Source organism: Diadema setosum, chromosome 21 (genome assembly GCF_964275005.1).
Source record: "Diadema setosum chromosome 21, eeDiaSeto1, whole genome shotgun sequence".
NCBI lineage: Eukaryota > Metazoa > Echinodermata > Echinoidea > Diadematoida > Diadematidae > Diadema > Diadema setosum.
Window position 1 is genome coordinate 30752280 of NC_092705.1, and position 15735 is coordinate 30768014.

The following is a 15735-nucleotide window of genomic DNA, read 5'->3' on the forward strand; positions in this document are numbered from 1 at the left end:
GGTGTAATATTGCCGATTTCTGTCAGGCTCCGAAACAAATTTAGGCATGAGATCACTTCAATATCTGTTGTTTAGCTGTAGGAAGGTGTGAACACATGTAAGATTGCATGTGGTCTTACTTTTTACTGGACCCCAGCAAAATCCAGACAGTTTGATTGAGGACAGAGAGATACACATTGCGTAGTGCGCACAAAATGGCCGGGCGATTCGTGCAGCTTTAGAGGAGTGTTTTTATTCTTTGCGAACTTTCACCTGATCGCTTCCGGGAAGCGGATTTTCCCATATCTCAAACACTGTGTCTAACTGAAATCACAGAACATAATGATTAACCATTACCATAGTATCATCAACACGTCGAGGATATACTTTCCATCAAAAAGCATTACGTGGAATGTATATCTAATACTAAAATATATAACGTTATTTATCCATATATTTTGTACGTTTTTCATACGCAAGGAATGTTCGTTTATCCGAAAGCGAGAACAAGGTGTGTACAAACGAACTTTCGGAATTTCGAAACTTATTTTTATTTCGGATTGACGAATCTCAGAATTATATTAAACTGCAACCAATGATAATTATACATCAAATATCATATACCAGTTATCATGCGACACAGAAGACGGCTCTTGTGTATGGTCCTTCTCTCTCTCTCTCTCTCTCTTTCTTTCTCTTTAATGGCTACAGTCACATTTTGAACATTTTTAATATTGTGACCTTCCTTGCTGTTTAAACACATTGTCTAAAATTTGATGAAAGCAAAAGCATGCAGGGGACTTCACATACACCTGCGTATGTGTAATAAACACGGTATGGTTATTCTGTTCTGTACACGGGGGTAGGTTGGTAATTTAAAAAAAAAATGATGAATTTCGTTCAGCTAATTCAAGGATGATTTTTTTCCCTTTACTGCAAGTTTTGGGAAATGAATTCTCAAGGGAGTGTAAGGAAGTTTATATAATGAAGCAGATATTGGTTGATTTGATCAAGTTGATCAAATTTGACATAATTGTTCGATAGGCCTATAGAGTATGCTAAAAAAAGAAGAAGTTTTAATTTAAAAAAAATGAGGGATTTAGTAGCACAAGTTTCTTTTTTGTGTAATGTACGTGTATCTTTTCTTTTGGAAAGAGATCAAGATCAAAACCAAAACCAAAACACCTCAGAATATATTGCACTGTATGTTGAAAAAAAAAATAATGATTTAGCAGCACAAGAAAGGAGAATACAGTTGCTTATTTTTGTTCATATTAATTTCGTTGTTAACATGGACCTGATATTGAATGAAATTCAAGTAAAGAATATCATAAAACAAAAAGTGGTTGTAGATGTGTATGTGTGTGCGTGTGCGTATATATGTGTGTGTGTGTGTGTGTATGCTCATGCATGAAGGACGTTTGGTGTGATACTTAGCTGTGAACACCAGTCCAAATCATGGCGTTTTGATGCTTTCAAAATGGCGGATGTGGAAAAGGAGATAAATCCAGGCTCATAGAAACAACGTGACGATGCTGATAAAAACACAGCTTGAGTTACTTTTTTTTTAATATATTGCTTTATACATCCTTCTCTTTCTCGTCTACCCCCCCCCCTCTCTCTCACTGCTGAAATGACTCAATTATATTTACAGTTGTTTTGCACATGCAAAAAAATCCTTGTTTATTTTCGAAGATTTTCACCACCTGGCTGAATACTTACATTATTATAATCGATTCTCAACAGATGACTACTTCTGTATCGTTTCGCTATCTCTCTCTTTTTCTCTTTCTCTCTCTCTTTCTGTCAATGTACGTATCTATACATCTACCTATATTTCTCTCATACAGCCTGTTAGTGACTCTTATTCCTCTTGAAAACTAATATGATATTCCCAGGGCTCTCGGAAGTAGTTTGACTTCATACACACCTTTCGTCGTAATTCCGCGTCTTGGGGGAGTTAACGAGAGTGCGCTCGTATTGAATTCGCGGACACAAGGGACAAAAAATTACAGTAACAGATTCTACAATCTCTGTTTGTGATCTTTTTCCCTTTTTTGACAATTTCAATCTACGGGAAGACACAACAACAACAACAAAATGACAAGAAAAGCAAGTTAAAGTCATCACAGATTTTTCTGTTGGTTCATGGAATATGACAAGCGACTTCCAATTATTGGAAAACGAGGAACACAATATTCAAAGAGTTTAAACGCGAAAACCGATGTATTCATTTTCACCAACTCGAAATATTTAAGACAGAAGCTGTGGAAAAGCAAAATAAATAATTGGACTGTAAGTTATAATTATGATAATATATTCCAATATTTTTATCGTTACGTTACCATCGCAGTTTCATTGAATATATTATTCAAATTTATCTCTATTCATTTCGATAATGACTTAGTATACAAACCGTATATTGAAAATGACCGTTATCTGTTTTTTTCATCAAACTCTTCATTTCATTTTAACTCAATTTGGAAAGAGCAGCGAAAATAGAGACCATCATTCGTAAACGTTTCTAGGCACTCCCACATGATCTAACTACAGTTTTGTTGTATACTGTAAAACTCATCGTGAAAGCAAATTGACCGAATATTATCAAGGCGCTGATGGTAGTAAGGTAACGAACAGTATACACCAATTTGCTTTTATTTCCTAATCAAGACAATTGTGTCATCATAATTATGCCACACGAAATGTTGTACCAGCTACTATCATCTTGAAACGGAAATTGGCGGTATCAGATTTTACTCCAAACGTAGAAGCAAGACTCAGGATATATCTAAACAGAGCTGTAAAGTTTTCATCCATGACACACAGTCACTGGTGTATTGCTGTGTTTACATTAATGTACGGAGTAGTTGGATACTCGATGCAATGTAGACATGAACTTCACTCGATGGTAGTTGGGAGGATAAGTGATCTTTATTGGCGAATCTTTCTGATATAATACATGAATGTACAAGCAGTTGCTTAGACGTTTGATCGTGTTAATGCTAGGATGAGGGACGAGGAGTAGTGGTCAGTCTTACTTTAAAAGTAGTCAACGATATTTATGTGAGATCATTGATCAAGAGGAAGTGATGGACAGTCATGGCAATGGAATGTGTGCTGGTTTAGAGTGAGAGGAAAGACTGGACATAGGTGGCGTGATTATAGTAGAATCATACCGTTCAGTAGTCAGTGGAGATTACACCAGGGCCCTGTTTCATATTAAAGGCTGTTCGTAAAGTTATGCACGATCAGCGTGTACGATTTTAGGTTGGTTTGATGATGCACGGTCATAAATGCAGTATAACATATAAATCATGTTACATTAATTTCTAATCACAGTATAATTAGTCCCCCCAATTTCTCATTTTGTCTTGACCAGCGTGATAATATCATCATTATGTTAAGCGAGCTGTACAGAACAAAAATACAACAGAATAATCATACAATGAAGATAATCCATATTTAAAGATACAAAAATAAGACAACAAACCAAGAAAAAAAACTATAGAAAAAAAGAGTCACGTAGTATAAGTACAGACAGATTATAAAACAAACAAACAAACAACATATAACAAGGGAGTGAGAAACGGTAATTACTAACCGTGTTTCAGAGAGGGAGTAAAAGGGCAGAGAAAAAGACGGCACATAATGAATGTAACGAGGTAAACATGGATGAACTGATTTCTTTTGTTTAAGACAATTCGGAAGACATGGAAAAATTGCAACGAAACACTACAAAACTTCGTTTAGACAAAAATCAATACAAGTACATAAATGCACTAATGTAACATCTAAATCATGTATCATTAATTTCTAATCCCAATATAATTAGTCCACAGAAGTTCGAATTTTGTCGACTAGCGTGATGATATCATTATCATGTTAAGCGATCTATACAGGAATAAACTATACGATGCTAATTATTAACATTGATGGGTACGAACAAAGTTTACTACCAGCAATAAACAACATGCTTTTATCTATGATAAAAGTGATACTAGTTACATTTTATATACAATAGTTGACCCATACATTTTCCAAGATCAACATACATGACATATGAGTTTCAATTTTTTCATTTTCATTTCATTTCATTTTCGACTACGCAAAATATTTTATACACAAAATAACACAGTATCAATACAATGTATAGTAGCAAAGAAAATACGTGAAATTAACAATACTATAAGCATCATAAAAGCAGATGAATTAAATCAAAGTTAAAGTTTCAGGAAAATGGAGGAGACATAGAGACACTTCCCCTCGTGGACAAAATAAGCTGAGCAGAGTTTACTTATTTAACCATGGTATAAAGCTTGCTATCAGGTAAGAGCTGTTTTTCTGCAAGGCCGTGAAATGATAACAAAACATAGAAATTATACAACGAAGTGAATCCAAGTTAAAAGATACAAAATTAAGACAAAAAACAAGAAAAAACACAGATAAAGAGTCACGTAGAATAAGTACAGACATTTCAGTCCTCACACAAAATCAGTGTGTGCGACTTTGTGTTGGTTTTGAGATGCACGGTCATAAATGCACTGTAACTTCTAAATCATGTATCATTAATTTCTAATCACAGTATTAGTTCACAGAAATTCTCATTTTGTCTTGACTAGAGTGATTATATCATCACCATGTTTAGTCTGCTGTACAGGTATTAACTAAGATGCTAATTATTAACATTGATGGATACTAACAAAATCTACTACCAGCAATAAACAACGTGCTGTTATCTAACATAAAAGTGATACTACATACATTGTATACACAATAGTTGACCCACACATTTTCCAAGATCAACATATGAGTTTCAATTTTTTCTCTTCATTTCATTTCATTTCCAACGAAGCAAAATATTTCTATACAAAAATTAACACAGTATCAATACAATACGTATATAGTAACAAAGAAAAATACGTGAAATTAACAATACTATAAGCATCATAAAAGCAGATGAATTAAATCAAAGTTAAAGTTTCAGGAAAATGGAGGAGACATAGAGACACTTCCCCTCGTGGACAAAATAAGCTGAGCAGAGTTTACTTATTTAACCATGGTATAAAGCTTGCTATCAGGTAAAAGCTGTTTTTCTGCAAGGCCGTGAAATGATAACAAAACAAAGAAATTATAAAACGAAGTGAATCCAAGTTAAAAGATAAAAAATTAAGACAAAAAAACAAGAAAGAAATTTGCAAAAAAGGAGAGTCATGTAGTATAAGTACAGACATTTCATTCCTTTCCTCACACAAGATCATTAATTGCGACATTGTGTTGATTTTGTGATACACAGTCTTAGGTGCACTATAATATCTTAATCATGTACATGTATCATTAATTTCTAATCACAGTATAACTAGTCCACAGAAGTTTTCATTTTGTCTTGACAAACGTGATAATATCATCATCATATTCAGCGTGCTGTACAGGAATGAACTACGATGCTGATTATTAACATTGATGGGTACGAACAAAGTCTATGCCAGCAATAAACATCGCGCCGTTATCTATGATAAAAGTGATACTACAAATGTATATAGTGACCCACAAATTTTCAAAGATTAACATATGAGTTGAGCTGAAAAAAGCTTGCTATCAGCTGATATATGCTGTTTTTCAGCAAGGCCGTAATGATTACACCTGGAATAAAAATACAACATGGAAATCATACAATGGAGAGATTCCAAGTTAAAAGATAAAAACTAAGACTGAAAGACACCAAGAAAAAAATACTGCAAAAAAAGAAAAGAAAAAAAGAGTAACGTAGTATAAGTATAGACAGATGATAAACAAACAATTCATGACAAGGTAATGAGGAATGGTTAGTACTGACTGTGAAAAAAAATATAAATAAGGTTGATTACTTTACAATAGAAATGTAAAAATTGATTTTAAGAAGGCGGTAATTGAGGCTATAGATATCGTTTCTAAATTCTCTAAAACTATGACTACTAACTGAAAGGGTGAAATTAGTCTTAGTCCTACCTTGTCGATTTGGTTATGCAATAAATCGCAGACATTAATCAAACATATTTTTCTTATTTTAATCTACGAAGGACTATATCAAGACACTTCAGTTAATCTCTGTCCTCTTAGTGTTAGTCATTTGCAGCTTCTCGCTCATATTTGATGCATCACAATATCAGCAATTCATCACCTCAAACTCCTCCGTTACAAGTGACGTCAGTTTATTTACAAAAAGACAAATGAGCTATTGCAGACATCAGATAATATTGAACATCAGCAACTGAAAATACGCATGAAAATGAAAATGAAGAGAGAGAGAGAGAAAAAAAAAGAGATAGGGAGAAGCTGATAGAGGTTTGGTATGGTTGTTTGGGAAAGCGAATTGATGACAAGGAATAATCTGACATATATTGATTTCGTTTGGATCTGTGTGACCATTTCATCAAAATTCTGGTAGAATTCTCCAAAATGCTCTCTTCCATCAAAGCAGTTGTTTGGCATGTTTGGTTTGTTTGTCTGTTTGTTTGTTGTTTCGGTGCAAAGCGAAATAAATGTCATCCCTCACGAATAACTACAACAGCTGCTTTTCTTACTTTTTCTTATTTACGTCTTAGTTACGTCAGTGTAGGTTAATTTGTCAATCAGTTGCAACAGCTACTTTGTTTTAAAATGGATATGGAGACTATTGTCACTGTTCCCTAGCTGATAAATGCAACGTGTTTGCATGCGATAAGTTTCGGATTCATTATATGAATTATTCTCTGAATGCCGAGGAAGTAGAAAATCGCTGTTCGCTCTCATTATGTTAGTCCTGATACGCGATGTGACTCTCTGACTTTCCGAAATCAATAACGCAGCTACACTTATATCAGTCACACAAAATAATACCTCAATTGTAATCTTACTCAATACATCATTGAGCACACTAACATACAAATACAAACAGAGCACAGAGCAAAATAATATGATTCAATATCACGAAAAATTGCGTATAAAGTTTTCCTCCCATTGGATCAAACAGGGCAATGAATATCAAAGACAAACCAGGGAAATGGAGGATACTTGTTCGCTTGGCAACGTCTAGAATATTTGAAATATTATTGTGATATCTGGTGTTGAGCAGTGTTAACTGCAGGAATAAACTGCCTAATTTACACTAACAATACTGTGCATTCGGCCAGACCCTTTTCTGTGGCTTGTCAGGTTTTCGGTTTCAGTTTTGTCACAGCGCACCATGAACCTGATAACAAGGTTTTCTGTTCGTTATCACATTTTTAGCTGAAAATCAAAGCAAAGAGTTCTGGGTTGCATGTTAGGTTTTCATGAAACTGAGGCTTGTGTAATAATTCATCAAACGAACGTTTGTTTGTCTATTTAATCACACTGCATTCCATTTTAGTAATGCTAAGGATATATTATCATATATAAAGTGGAGCTACAAAACCGAAATCATGAATATTGTGACTTGCTTGTGAATTAATGATGGTCAGACTTGTGATATTCAAAGTGGCGTAAACTATGATGGCACTTATGAAATTATGCTGTTTGTTTAGAGCCCGTTGAGGGACGCTTATGTTCATACATAAAGAGAGTTTCATCACAAAATGGGGTAAGTGCCAATTCTGAAAAAGTAATGATAATAAATTAAGTAATCCCATAATCATCTCATAAAGTAAAATCAAACCTTTCATGTGATACCTTACATGTAAATAAAAAAAAGATGAAATTATGACTTATGTTCTTAACAATTGATTTGATTTTTAGCAACTGTAATCATAAATATTTCAACTCTCAATCTCAAAAATGGAGTTAGCTCGTTTTGCGATAAAACTCTTCAAATGAATAACACGGAACAATTTAACCAAGCGTATAACTCTGTGTTCACTTAGAATATTGCACCAAATAAATCATTTTCCCCCCATCATGCTACTGCAGAACCAATCGCATTTCACATTACATTGCATCAGTGAATATGTAGAGTCTATCTGGAGTGCAGAAAGCTATCTCACCACTCTCAAATTCTTGTAAAAAATACATACCTGCTCTTTTTGGTTTTTGTATTTTGAAATCAGTGATGAGATTGCACAGGTGCTGCAAATCTCTCGTGTATCGATCGATACTGACGAGACCCTCCTTGTGCTTCACCCAGGCTACAATGACCGAATCATCTCGACAAACAGCTGGGTAGGCTAACATACCCTCCTTCATCAAGAGATTCTCCGTCTTCCCCTGATCAGCGAGGCACACGACAGATGGTAAGTCTGTCAGAATCAGTTTCTCCGTGGTGTGAAAGGAAAATAAATGCCGGGGTGAATATCTGTCACATGTTATTTCCTTGACCGCCTTACCTCCCTGTGGGGTAAATACCTGTATCTTTTTGGAGTCCCTATAACCCACGTAGATATTATCATCTCTATCTACAGTGAGTCCACCAATCCCTCCTTCATCGAAACTCATCGTCTCGAACGTGACGTCCAGCTTCTTCCACTGAGGAGTGTAGAGTGACGTCTTGTTACTTGTATCACGTACAACACCCAGACCATCAGACAGGAATCCAATATTAAAGACACAGACGTCCATCAGCACAGTCTGCTGTAACTCACCGTCAGGGGAGTAGAGATGGATTCTGTGTTGCCACGAACCCATTGCCATCTTACCGTCTGGTGCACGATTGACACAGATCATGCTGTTTTTGCTTGGTAGCTCTACGTCTGCTTTGACATCCCACGTGTAAAATCTCAGCTCTCCAAGACGAAGTTCATTGACCTTCGCTTCTTTACGGAATGAAATCTTTTGAGCTCGTTCTGTCACACCTCTCGGTGATTGGTCTTCAGGATCATCTCGTTCCAGGAAGCTCTTCAAGTTCTCACAAAGCGTGTCGTGTGCAAACAAGGCGTCTTTCTCTAGCGGTACCTTCATACCGTTAGTTACCAGCTCTTCCATATCGTTCATGTGACTGACTGTTTGGCGACTCTCTTCCTCCATAGTTTGTAATTCCTTCTCGAATTTTTCAGACCATTGTTTCACTTGACATTTGAGGGCCTCTCTTCTGGCTGACAATAGTTGCATGTATTCCTCGTATGTCTTGTCGATGTCATCATTGAGTTTTCTCATCATGTTTTTTATTTCATTGCGCTGTGTCTTTATGAAATCGATATGATTTTCAATGGTTGTTTTCTTTGATTTTGCTCTATCTTGTAACTTCTTGATATTTTCCCTCAAATTCTCCTCATGGATAGCTGCCTCTTCGATCTGATGCCCTGCTTGTAAGTGCCTTACCATCCCGCACTTGCTGCAAAATTTAATGTACTCCCGACATTTGGGGCAGAAATACTCCTCATCATCGTTAGGATGTTTCTTACACTTCCGTCGCCTCTCAAGAGGAACTTTTCCAGAGAGTACGTCACTCATGGCTACCACTTTGTGATTGGAGACCAGTTTCCAGTTCTTGTGGCCTTTTTCACACGATTCACACATGTATTTCCCACAGTCCTGACAGTAGGACACTGCTGGCTGCTTTTCGTCCGTCTCACACACTGTGCATATTGGATTTTTAGTTTTTACTTCGTCCACGAGAGAATTCAGTGGTACGTTTGTTTGTAACTTACTCACATCTCCACTTGGAACGGGCGTTTCTTTCCTGCATATGGGGCATGTTATAGTTTGTTGGCTGGGCTGAGTTTGAAAGATTCGTTGCAAGCAGTGTTTGCAGAAGGTGTGTGAACATATCAGTGATTTAGGTTGGTTAAAAAGTGTCAGGCAGGCAGGACAACTCAGATTCTGGCTGCTGATTTGATGAAACGTTGCCATGGTGTCCCTCTATGTCCTATAATAGCAAAAGAACCACACAGCGGTAAACAGAAATATGAATTCTCATTTATCAAAGACATAGAAAAGTGGATATTCAGTCGAAGCACGATGTTAAAATTGATGCACTCTTAAGATACAACTAAGTAATAAATCAAGCACAATTTAAAAGACGTGTGAATATTGTTATCATGTTGCTAAGTATAGTTTATATCCGGGTTTCAAAGATTGATTTATGATGGTTCATTTGATTGGAGGAGATCACACTAACTAGTTGTCTGGTGAGAATGTCATGGGATGGGTAGACTTAGAATAAAGTCGGACACTTGTTCATATCCTAAAGGAACGATAGTCAAAAACAAACAAACAAACAAACACTCATCACGTTTTGATTAATACGTATCTGGGCAATTACCCCCAGAGGGCAACTACCCCCCCCCCCCGGCTAAACAGTGGTTAGTGGTAAGGTTAAGAGTTAAATTTAGGGTAAGGGTATATGTTTAGGGTTAGGAGCTGGGTTAGGGTTAGGATTAAGTTCAAGATTATGATTAGGATTAGGGCCAGGGGAAAGGTCCGGGGTAATTGCCCAGGGGGTAATTGCCCTAGACCCTTTTGTGGCACTGAATGAGACTACCCTGCATGCTTTTAAAGGAGACTTGATAAATGAATAGATAAATAAATAAATAAATAAATAGATAAATAAAGTAAAATAAAACACACAAACAAACAAACACGAAACACACACACACATACACACACACACACCCGCAATGATCATGGATTATTTGTAAAAAAGAAAACAAATACGTGACAGGCATGCACAATATTTAGTAGCGCTCGCAAAGTGTGTCGATAACCGTTTCGTATGCTTACCAAGTAGGTGGCTGCACTTCCGGGTTCAATATTGCTGATTTTTGTCTGGCTCCGAATCAAATTTATGCATGAGATCACTTCAATATCTGTTGTTTAGCTGTAGGAAGGTGTGAACACATGTAAGATTGCATGTGGTGTTACTGTCTTACTGGACTTCAGCAAAATCCTGAGAGTTTGTTTGAGGACAGAGAGATACATTGCGTAATGCGCACAAAATGGTCGGGCGATTCGTGCAACTTTCAGAGGGGTGTTTGTATTCTTTGCGAACTTTCACCCTGATCGCTTCCGGGAAGCGGGTTTTCCCACATCTCAAACACTGTGTCTAACTGAAAATCACAAAACATAATGATTAACCATTACCATAGTATCATCAACACGTCGAGGATATACTTTCCATCAAAAAGCATTACGTGGAATGTATACTGTACGAGCTGAAATTTTCGCGTACAGATATTTTCGCGAATTGCTACTTGGCGGACATTTTCGCGTGTTGTTAATTTCGCGGTTACGAGGGTCTAACTGAACTTAGTTAATCGCGCCTTGTTATTTTCGCGTGTTGTTATTTTCGCGGTTCGAAGGCGATTCGCGAAATTCGCGAAAATAAAACCACCGCGAAAATTTCAGCTCGTACAGTATACTAAAATATATAACGTTATTTATTCATATATTTTTTACGTTTTTCATACGCAAGGAATGTTCGTTTATCCGAAAACGAGAACAAGGTGTGTACAAACGAACTTTCGAAATTTCGAAACTTATTTTTATTTCGGATTGACGAATCTCAGAATCATATTAAACTACAACCAATGATAATTATACATCAAATATCATATACCAGTTATCATGCGACACAGAAGACGGCTCTTGTGTATGGTCCTTCTCTCTCTCTCTCTCTTTCTTTCTCTTTAATGGCTACAGTCACATTGTGAACATTTTGAATATTGTGACCTTCCTTGCTGTTTGAACACATTGTCTAAAATTTGATGAAAGCAAAAACATGCAGGAGTCTTCACATACGCCTGCTTGACTGAACATATTATATGTATAATATGCACATTATGGTTATTCTGTTTTGTACTGGGGGTAGATTGGTAGGTTAAAAACATGATGAATTTAGTTCAGCTAATTCAAGCATGATTTTTTTTTTAGTTACTGCAGGTTTTGGGAAATGTTGTATTCTCAAGGGAGTGTCAAGGAGTTTCTATAATGAAGCAGATATTGATTAATTTGACCAAGCTGATCAAATTTGATGCAATTTTTCGATATTGAATATGATCAGCAAAAAAAAAAAGAATAAGGTATGTTTTAAACGAAAAGAAGGTGGTTCAGCAGCACAAGTTTTTGTGTAATGACGCAGATGGATTGGCTTCATTAAGTTGATCAAGATGGCTTTTTCTGAGAGTCATGTAGAATTTGATGTAATTTCTTTTATACATGGTATAATCTAAAAAAAACCCAAAACAATCCAGAATATATTATATATTATGTTGGGAAAAAAATGACTTATCAGCACAAGAGAGAATACGGCTGCTTATTTTTGTTCATATTAATTTCGTTGCTAACATGGACCTGATATTGAATGAAATTCAAATAAAGAATATCATAAAACAAAAAAGTGGTTGTGTGTGTTTGCGTAAGCGTGTGTGTGTGTACGTGTATGTATGTGTGTGTGTATGGTCATGCATGAAAGACGTTTGGTGTGATACTTACCTGTAAACAGCAGTCAAAATCATGGTGTCTTGATGCTTAGAAAATGACGCATGAAGGAAAGATGATTTCATCAAATCCCAGGCTCATATAGAAACAACTCGACGATACTGATAAAAGACACTATTTGACTTTTTTTTCTTTTGAATATATCGCTTTTTATCTCCTTTTCTTTCTAGTCTACCCCCCTCTCTCTCACTGCTGAAAGAACTCAATTATATTTATAGTTGTTTTCCACATGCAAAAAACTCGTTTATTTTTAAAGACTTCCACCACCTGGCTGAATACTTACATTATTATAATCGATTCTCAACAGATGACGACTTCCGTATCGTTTCGCTATCTCTCTCTTTTTCTCTTTCTCTCTCTCTCTTTCTGTCAATTTACGTGTCTATACATCTATATATATTTCTCTCATACAGCCTGTTAATGACTCTTATTCCTCTTGAAAACTAATATGATATTCCCAGGGCTCTCGGAAGTGGTTTGACTTCATACACACCTTTCGTTGTAATTCCGCGTCTTGGGGGAGTTAACGAGAATGCACTCGTATGGAATTCGCGGACACAAGGGACAAAAGATTACAGTAACAGATTCTATAATCTCTGTTTCTAATCTTTTTTCCCTTTTTTGACAATTTCAATCTACGGGAAGACACAACAACAACAAAATGACAAGAAAAAGCAAGTTAAAGTCATCACAGATTTTTCTGTTGGTTCATGGAATATGGCAAGCGACTTCCAATTATTGGAAAACGAGGAACACAATGTTTAAAGAGTTAAAACCGATGTATTCATTTGCACCAACTCGAATTATTTAAGGCAGAAAGGGTGGAAAAGCAAAATAACTAATTGAACAGTAAGTTGGTCCAATATTTTTATCGTTATGTTACCGGCGCAGTTTCATTAAGTATATTATTTAAATTTATCTCTATTCATTTCAATGATGACTTAATATACAAACTGTGTGACTTTGAAAATGACCTTTATCTGTTTTTGTACTTAACTCTTCATTTCATTGTAACTCAATTTGGAAATAGCAGCGAAAATAGAGACCATCATTCGTAAACGTTTCTCGGCACTCACAAGGCGCTGATGGCTATAAGGCAACAAATAGTATACGTCAATTTGCTTTTATGTCCTAATCAAGACAGTGGTGTCATCATTATTATGTCACATGGAATGTACCAACTATTATCATCTTGAAACAGAAATTGAAGAAATTATATTTTACTCCAAACGTATAGAAGCAAGACGCAGGATGTGTCTACAGAGATTTAATGTACCGGTATCCATAGACACTGGTGTATTGCTGTGTGTAGTGTACGGAGTAAGTAGTTACATACTAGTACTCAGATGCAATAGACATGAACTTCACTCGATCGCAGTTGGGAGGATAAGTGATCTTTATTGGAGAATCTTTCTGATATAATAGATAAATGTACAAGTAAATGCATAGAGGTTTGATCGTGTTAATGCTAGGATGAGGGACGAGGGTAGTGGTCAGTCTTACTTGGAAAGTGGTCAACGATATTTATGTGAGATCATTGGTCAAGAGGAAGCGATGGACAGTCATGACAGAATGTGTGCTGGCGTGAGATTGAGGAAGATTGAGAGGGAAAGAAGGACATAGGTGGCGTGATTATGATTGAATCACAACGTTCAGTGGTCAGTGGAGATTACACCAGGGCCCTGTTTCATAAGGCTGTTCGTAAAGTTATGCACGATCAGTGTGTGCGACTTTGAATTGGTTTGATGATGCACGGTCATAAATGCAACATAACATCTAAATCATGTATCATTAATTTCTAATCACAGTATAATTAGTCCATAGAAGTTCTCATTTTATCTTGACTAGCGGGATACTATCATCATTATATTACGCGAGCTGTACAGGAATGAACTACAATGCTAATTATTAACATTGATGGGTACGAACAAAGTCTCTACCGGCAATAAACAACATGCTCTTATCTATGATAAAGTGACACTACATTTTATGTAATACAATAGTTGACCCAAACACTTTCAAAGATCAACATATGAGTTGAGGTGAGTGTAAAAAAGCTTGCTATCAGCTATATGTGGGTTTTTTTTTTCAGAAAGGTCGTGAAATTATAGCACGTGGAACAAAAATACAACAGAATAATCATACAATGAAGATCAAATCCAAATTAAAAGATACAAAAATAAGACAAAAACGACGAAAAAGTACTGTAAACACAAAACAAAAAAGAGCCAAGTTGTATAAGTACAGACAGATGATAAAACAAACAACATAATATGACAAGGGAGTGAGAAACGGTAATTACTGACCGTGTTTCAGGGAGAGAAGTTAAGAGGGCAGAGAAAAAGACGGCACATAATGTATGTAAAGAGGTATAGATTAATGTATAAACGTCTGTTGTTTAAGATAATCAGGAAAACATGGAAAAATTGCAACGAAACACTTAAACTTCGTTTAAACAAAAATCAATACAAGCACGTACATGCACTAAGGTAACATCTAAATTATGTATCATTAATGTCTAATCACAACAAAATTAGTCCTCAGATGTTCGCATTTTGTCTTGACTAGCGTGATAAGCGAGCTATACAGGAATGATCTATATGATGCTAAATATTAACATTGATGGCTACGAACAAAGTCTACTATCAGCAATAAACAACGTGCTGTTATCTATGATAAAAGTGATACTAGTTACATTTTATATACAATAGTTGACCCATACATATTCCAAGATCAACATACATGACATATGAGTTTCATTTTTTTCATGTTCATTTCATTTCATTTTCGACTACGCAAAATATTTTATACACAAAATAACACAGTATCAATACAATGTATAGTAGCAAAGAAAAATACGTGAAATTAACAATACTATAAGCATCATAAAAGCAGATGAATTAAATCAAAGTTAAAGTTTCAGGAAAATGGAGGAGACATAGAGACACTTCACCTCGTGGACAAAATAAGCCTAGCAGAGTTTACTTATTTAACCATGGTATAAAGCTTGCTATCAGGTAAAAGCTGTTTTTTTCTGCAGGGCCGTGAAATGATAACAAAACATAGAAATTATACAACGAAGTGAATCCAAGTTTAAAGATACAAAATTAAGACAAAAAACAAGAAAAAAACACAAATAAAGAGTCACGTAGAATAAGTACAGACATTTCAGTCCTCACACAAAATCAATGTGTGCGACTTTGTGTTGGTTTTGAGATGCACGGTCATAAATGCACTGTAACTTCTAAATCATGTATCATTAATTTCTAATCACAGTATTAGTTCACAGGAATTCTCATTTTTCAATTTCAATTTCAATTTCAATTTATTTTCATACTTCTCAATGAAGGAATGTACATCAAATATAATAAAAACATAGTGAATCATAATATC

At 35.7% G+C, this 15735-nt stretch overlaps 1 protein-coding gene across 1 annotated transcript; it reads right to left on the reverse strand.

The window, feature by feature from the left end:
* Positions 1 to 7899: 7899 nt before the first annotated feature.
* Positions 7900 to 9759, reverse strand: LOC140244724 (uncharacterized). The gene has a single exon (XM_072324338.1). The coding sequence runs from the start codon at positions 9754 to 9756 to the stop codon at positions 7900 to 7902; it is 1857 nt and encodes a 618-aa protein (XP_072180439.1). The 5' UTR covers positions 9757 to 9759.
* Positions 9760 to 15735: the final 5976 nt, after the last annotated feature.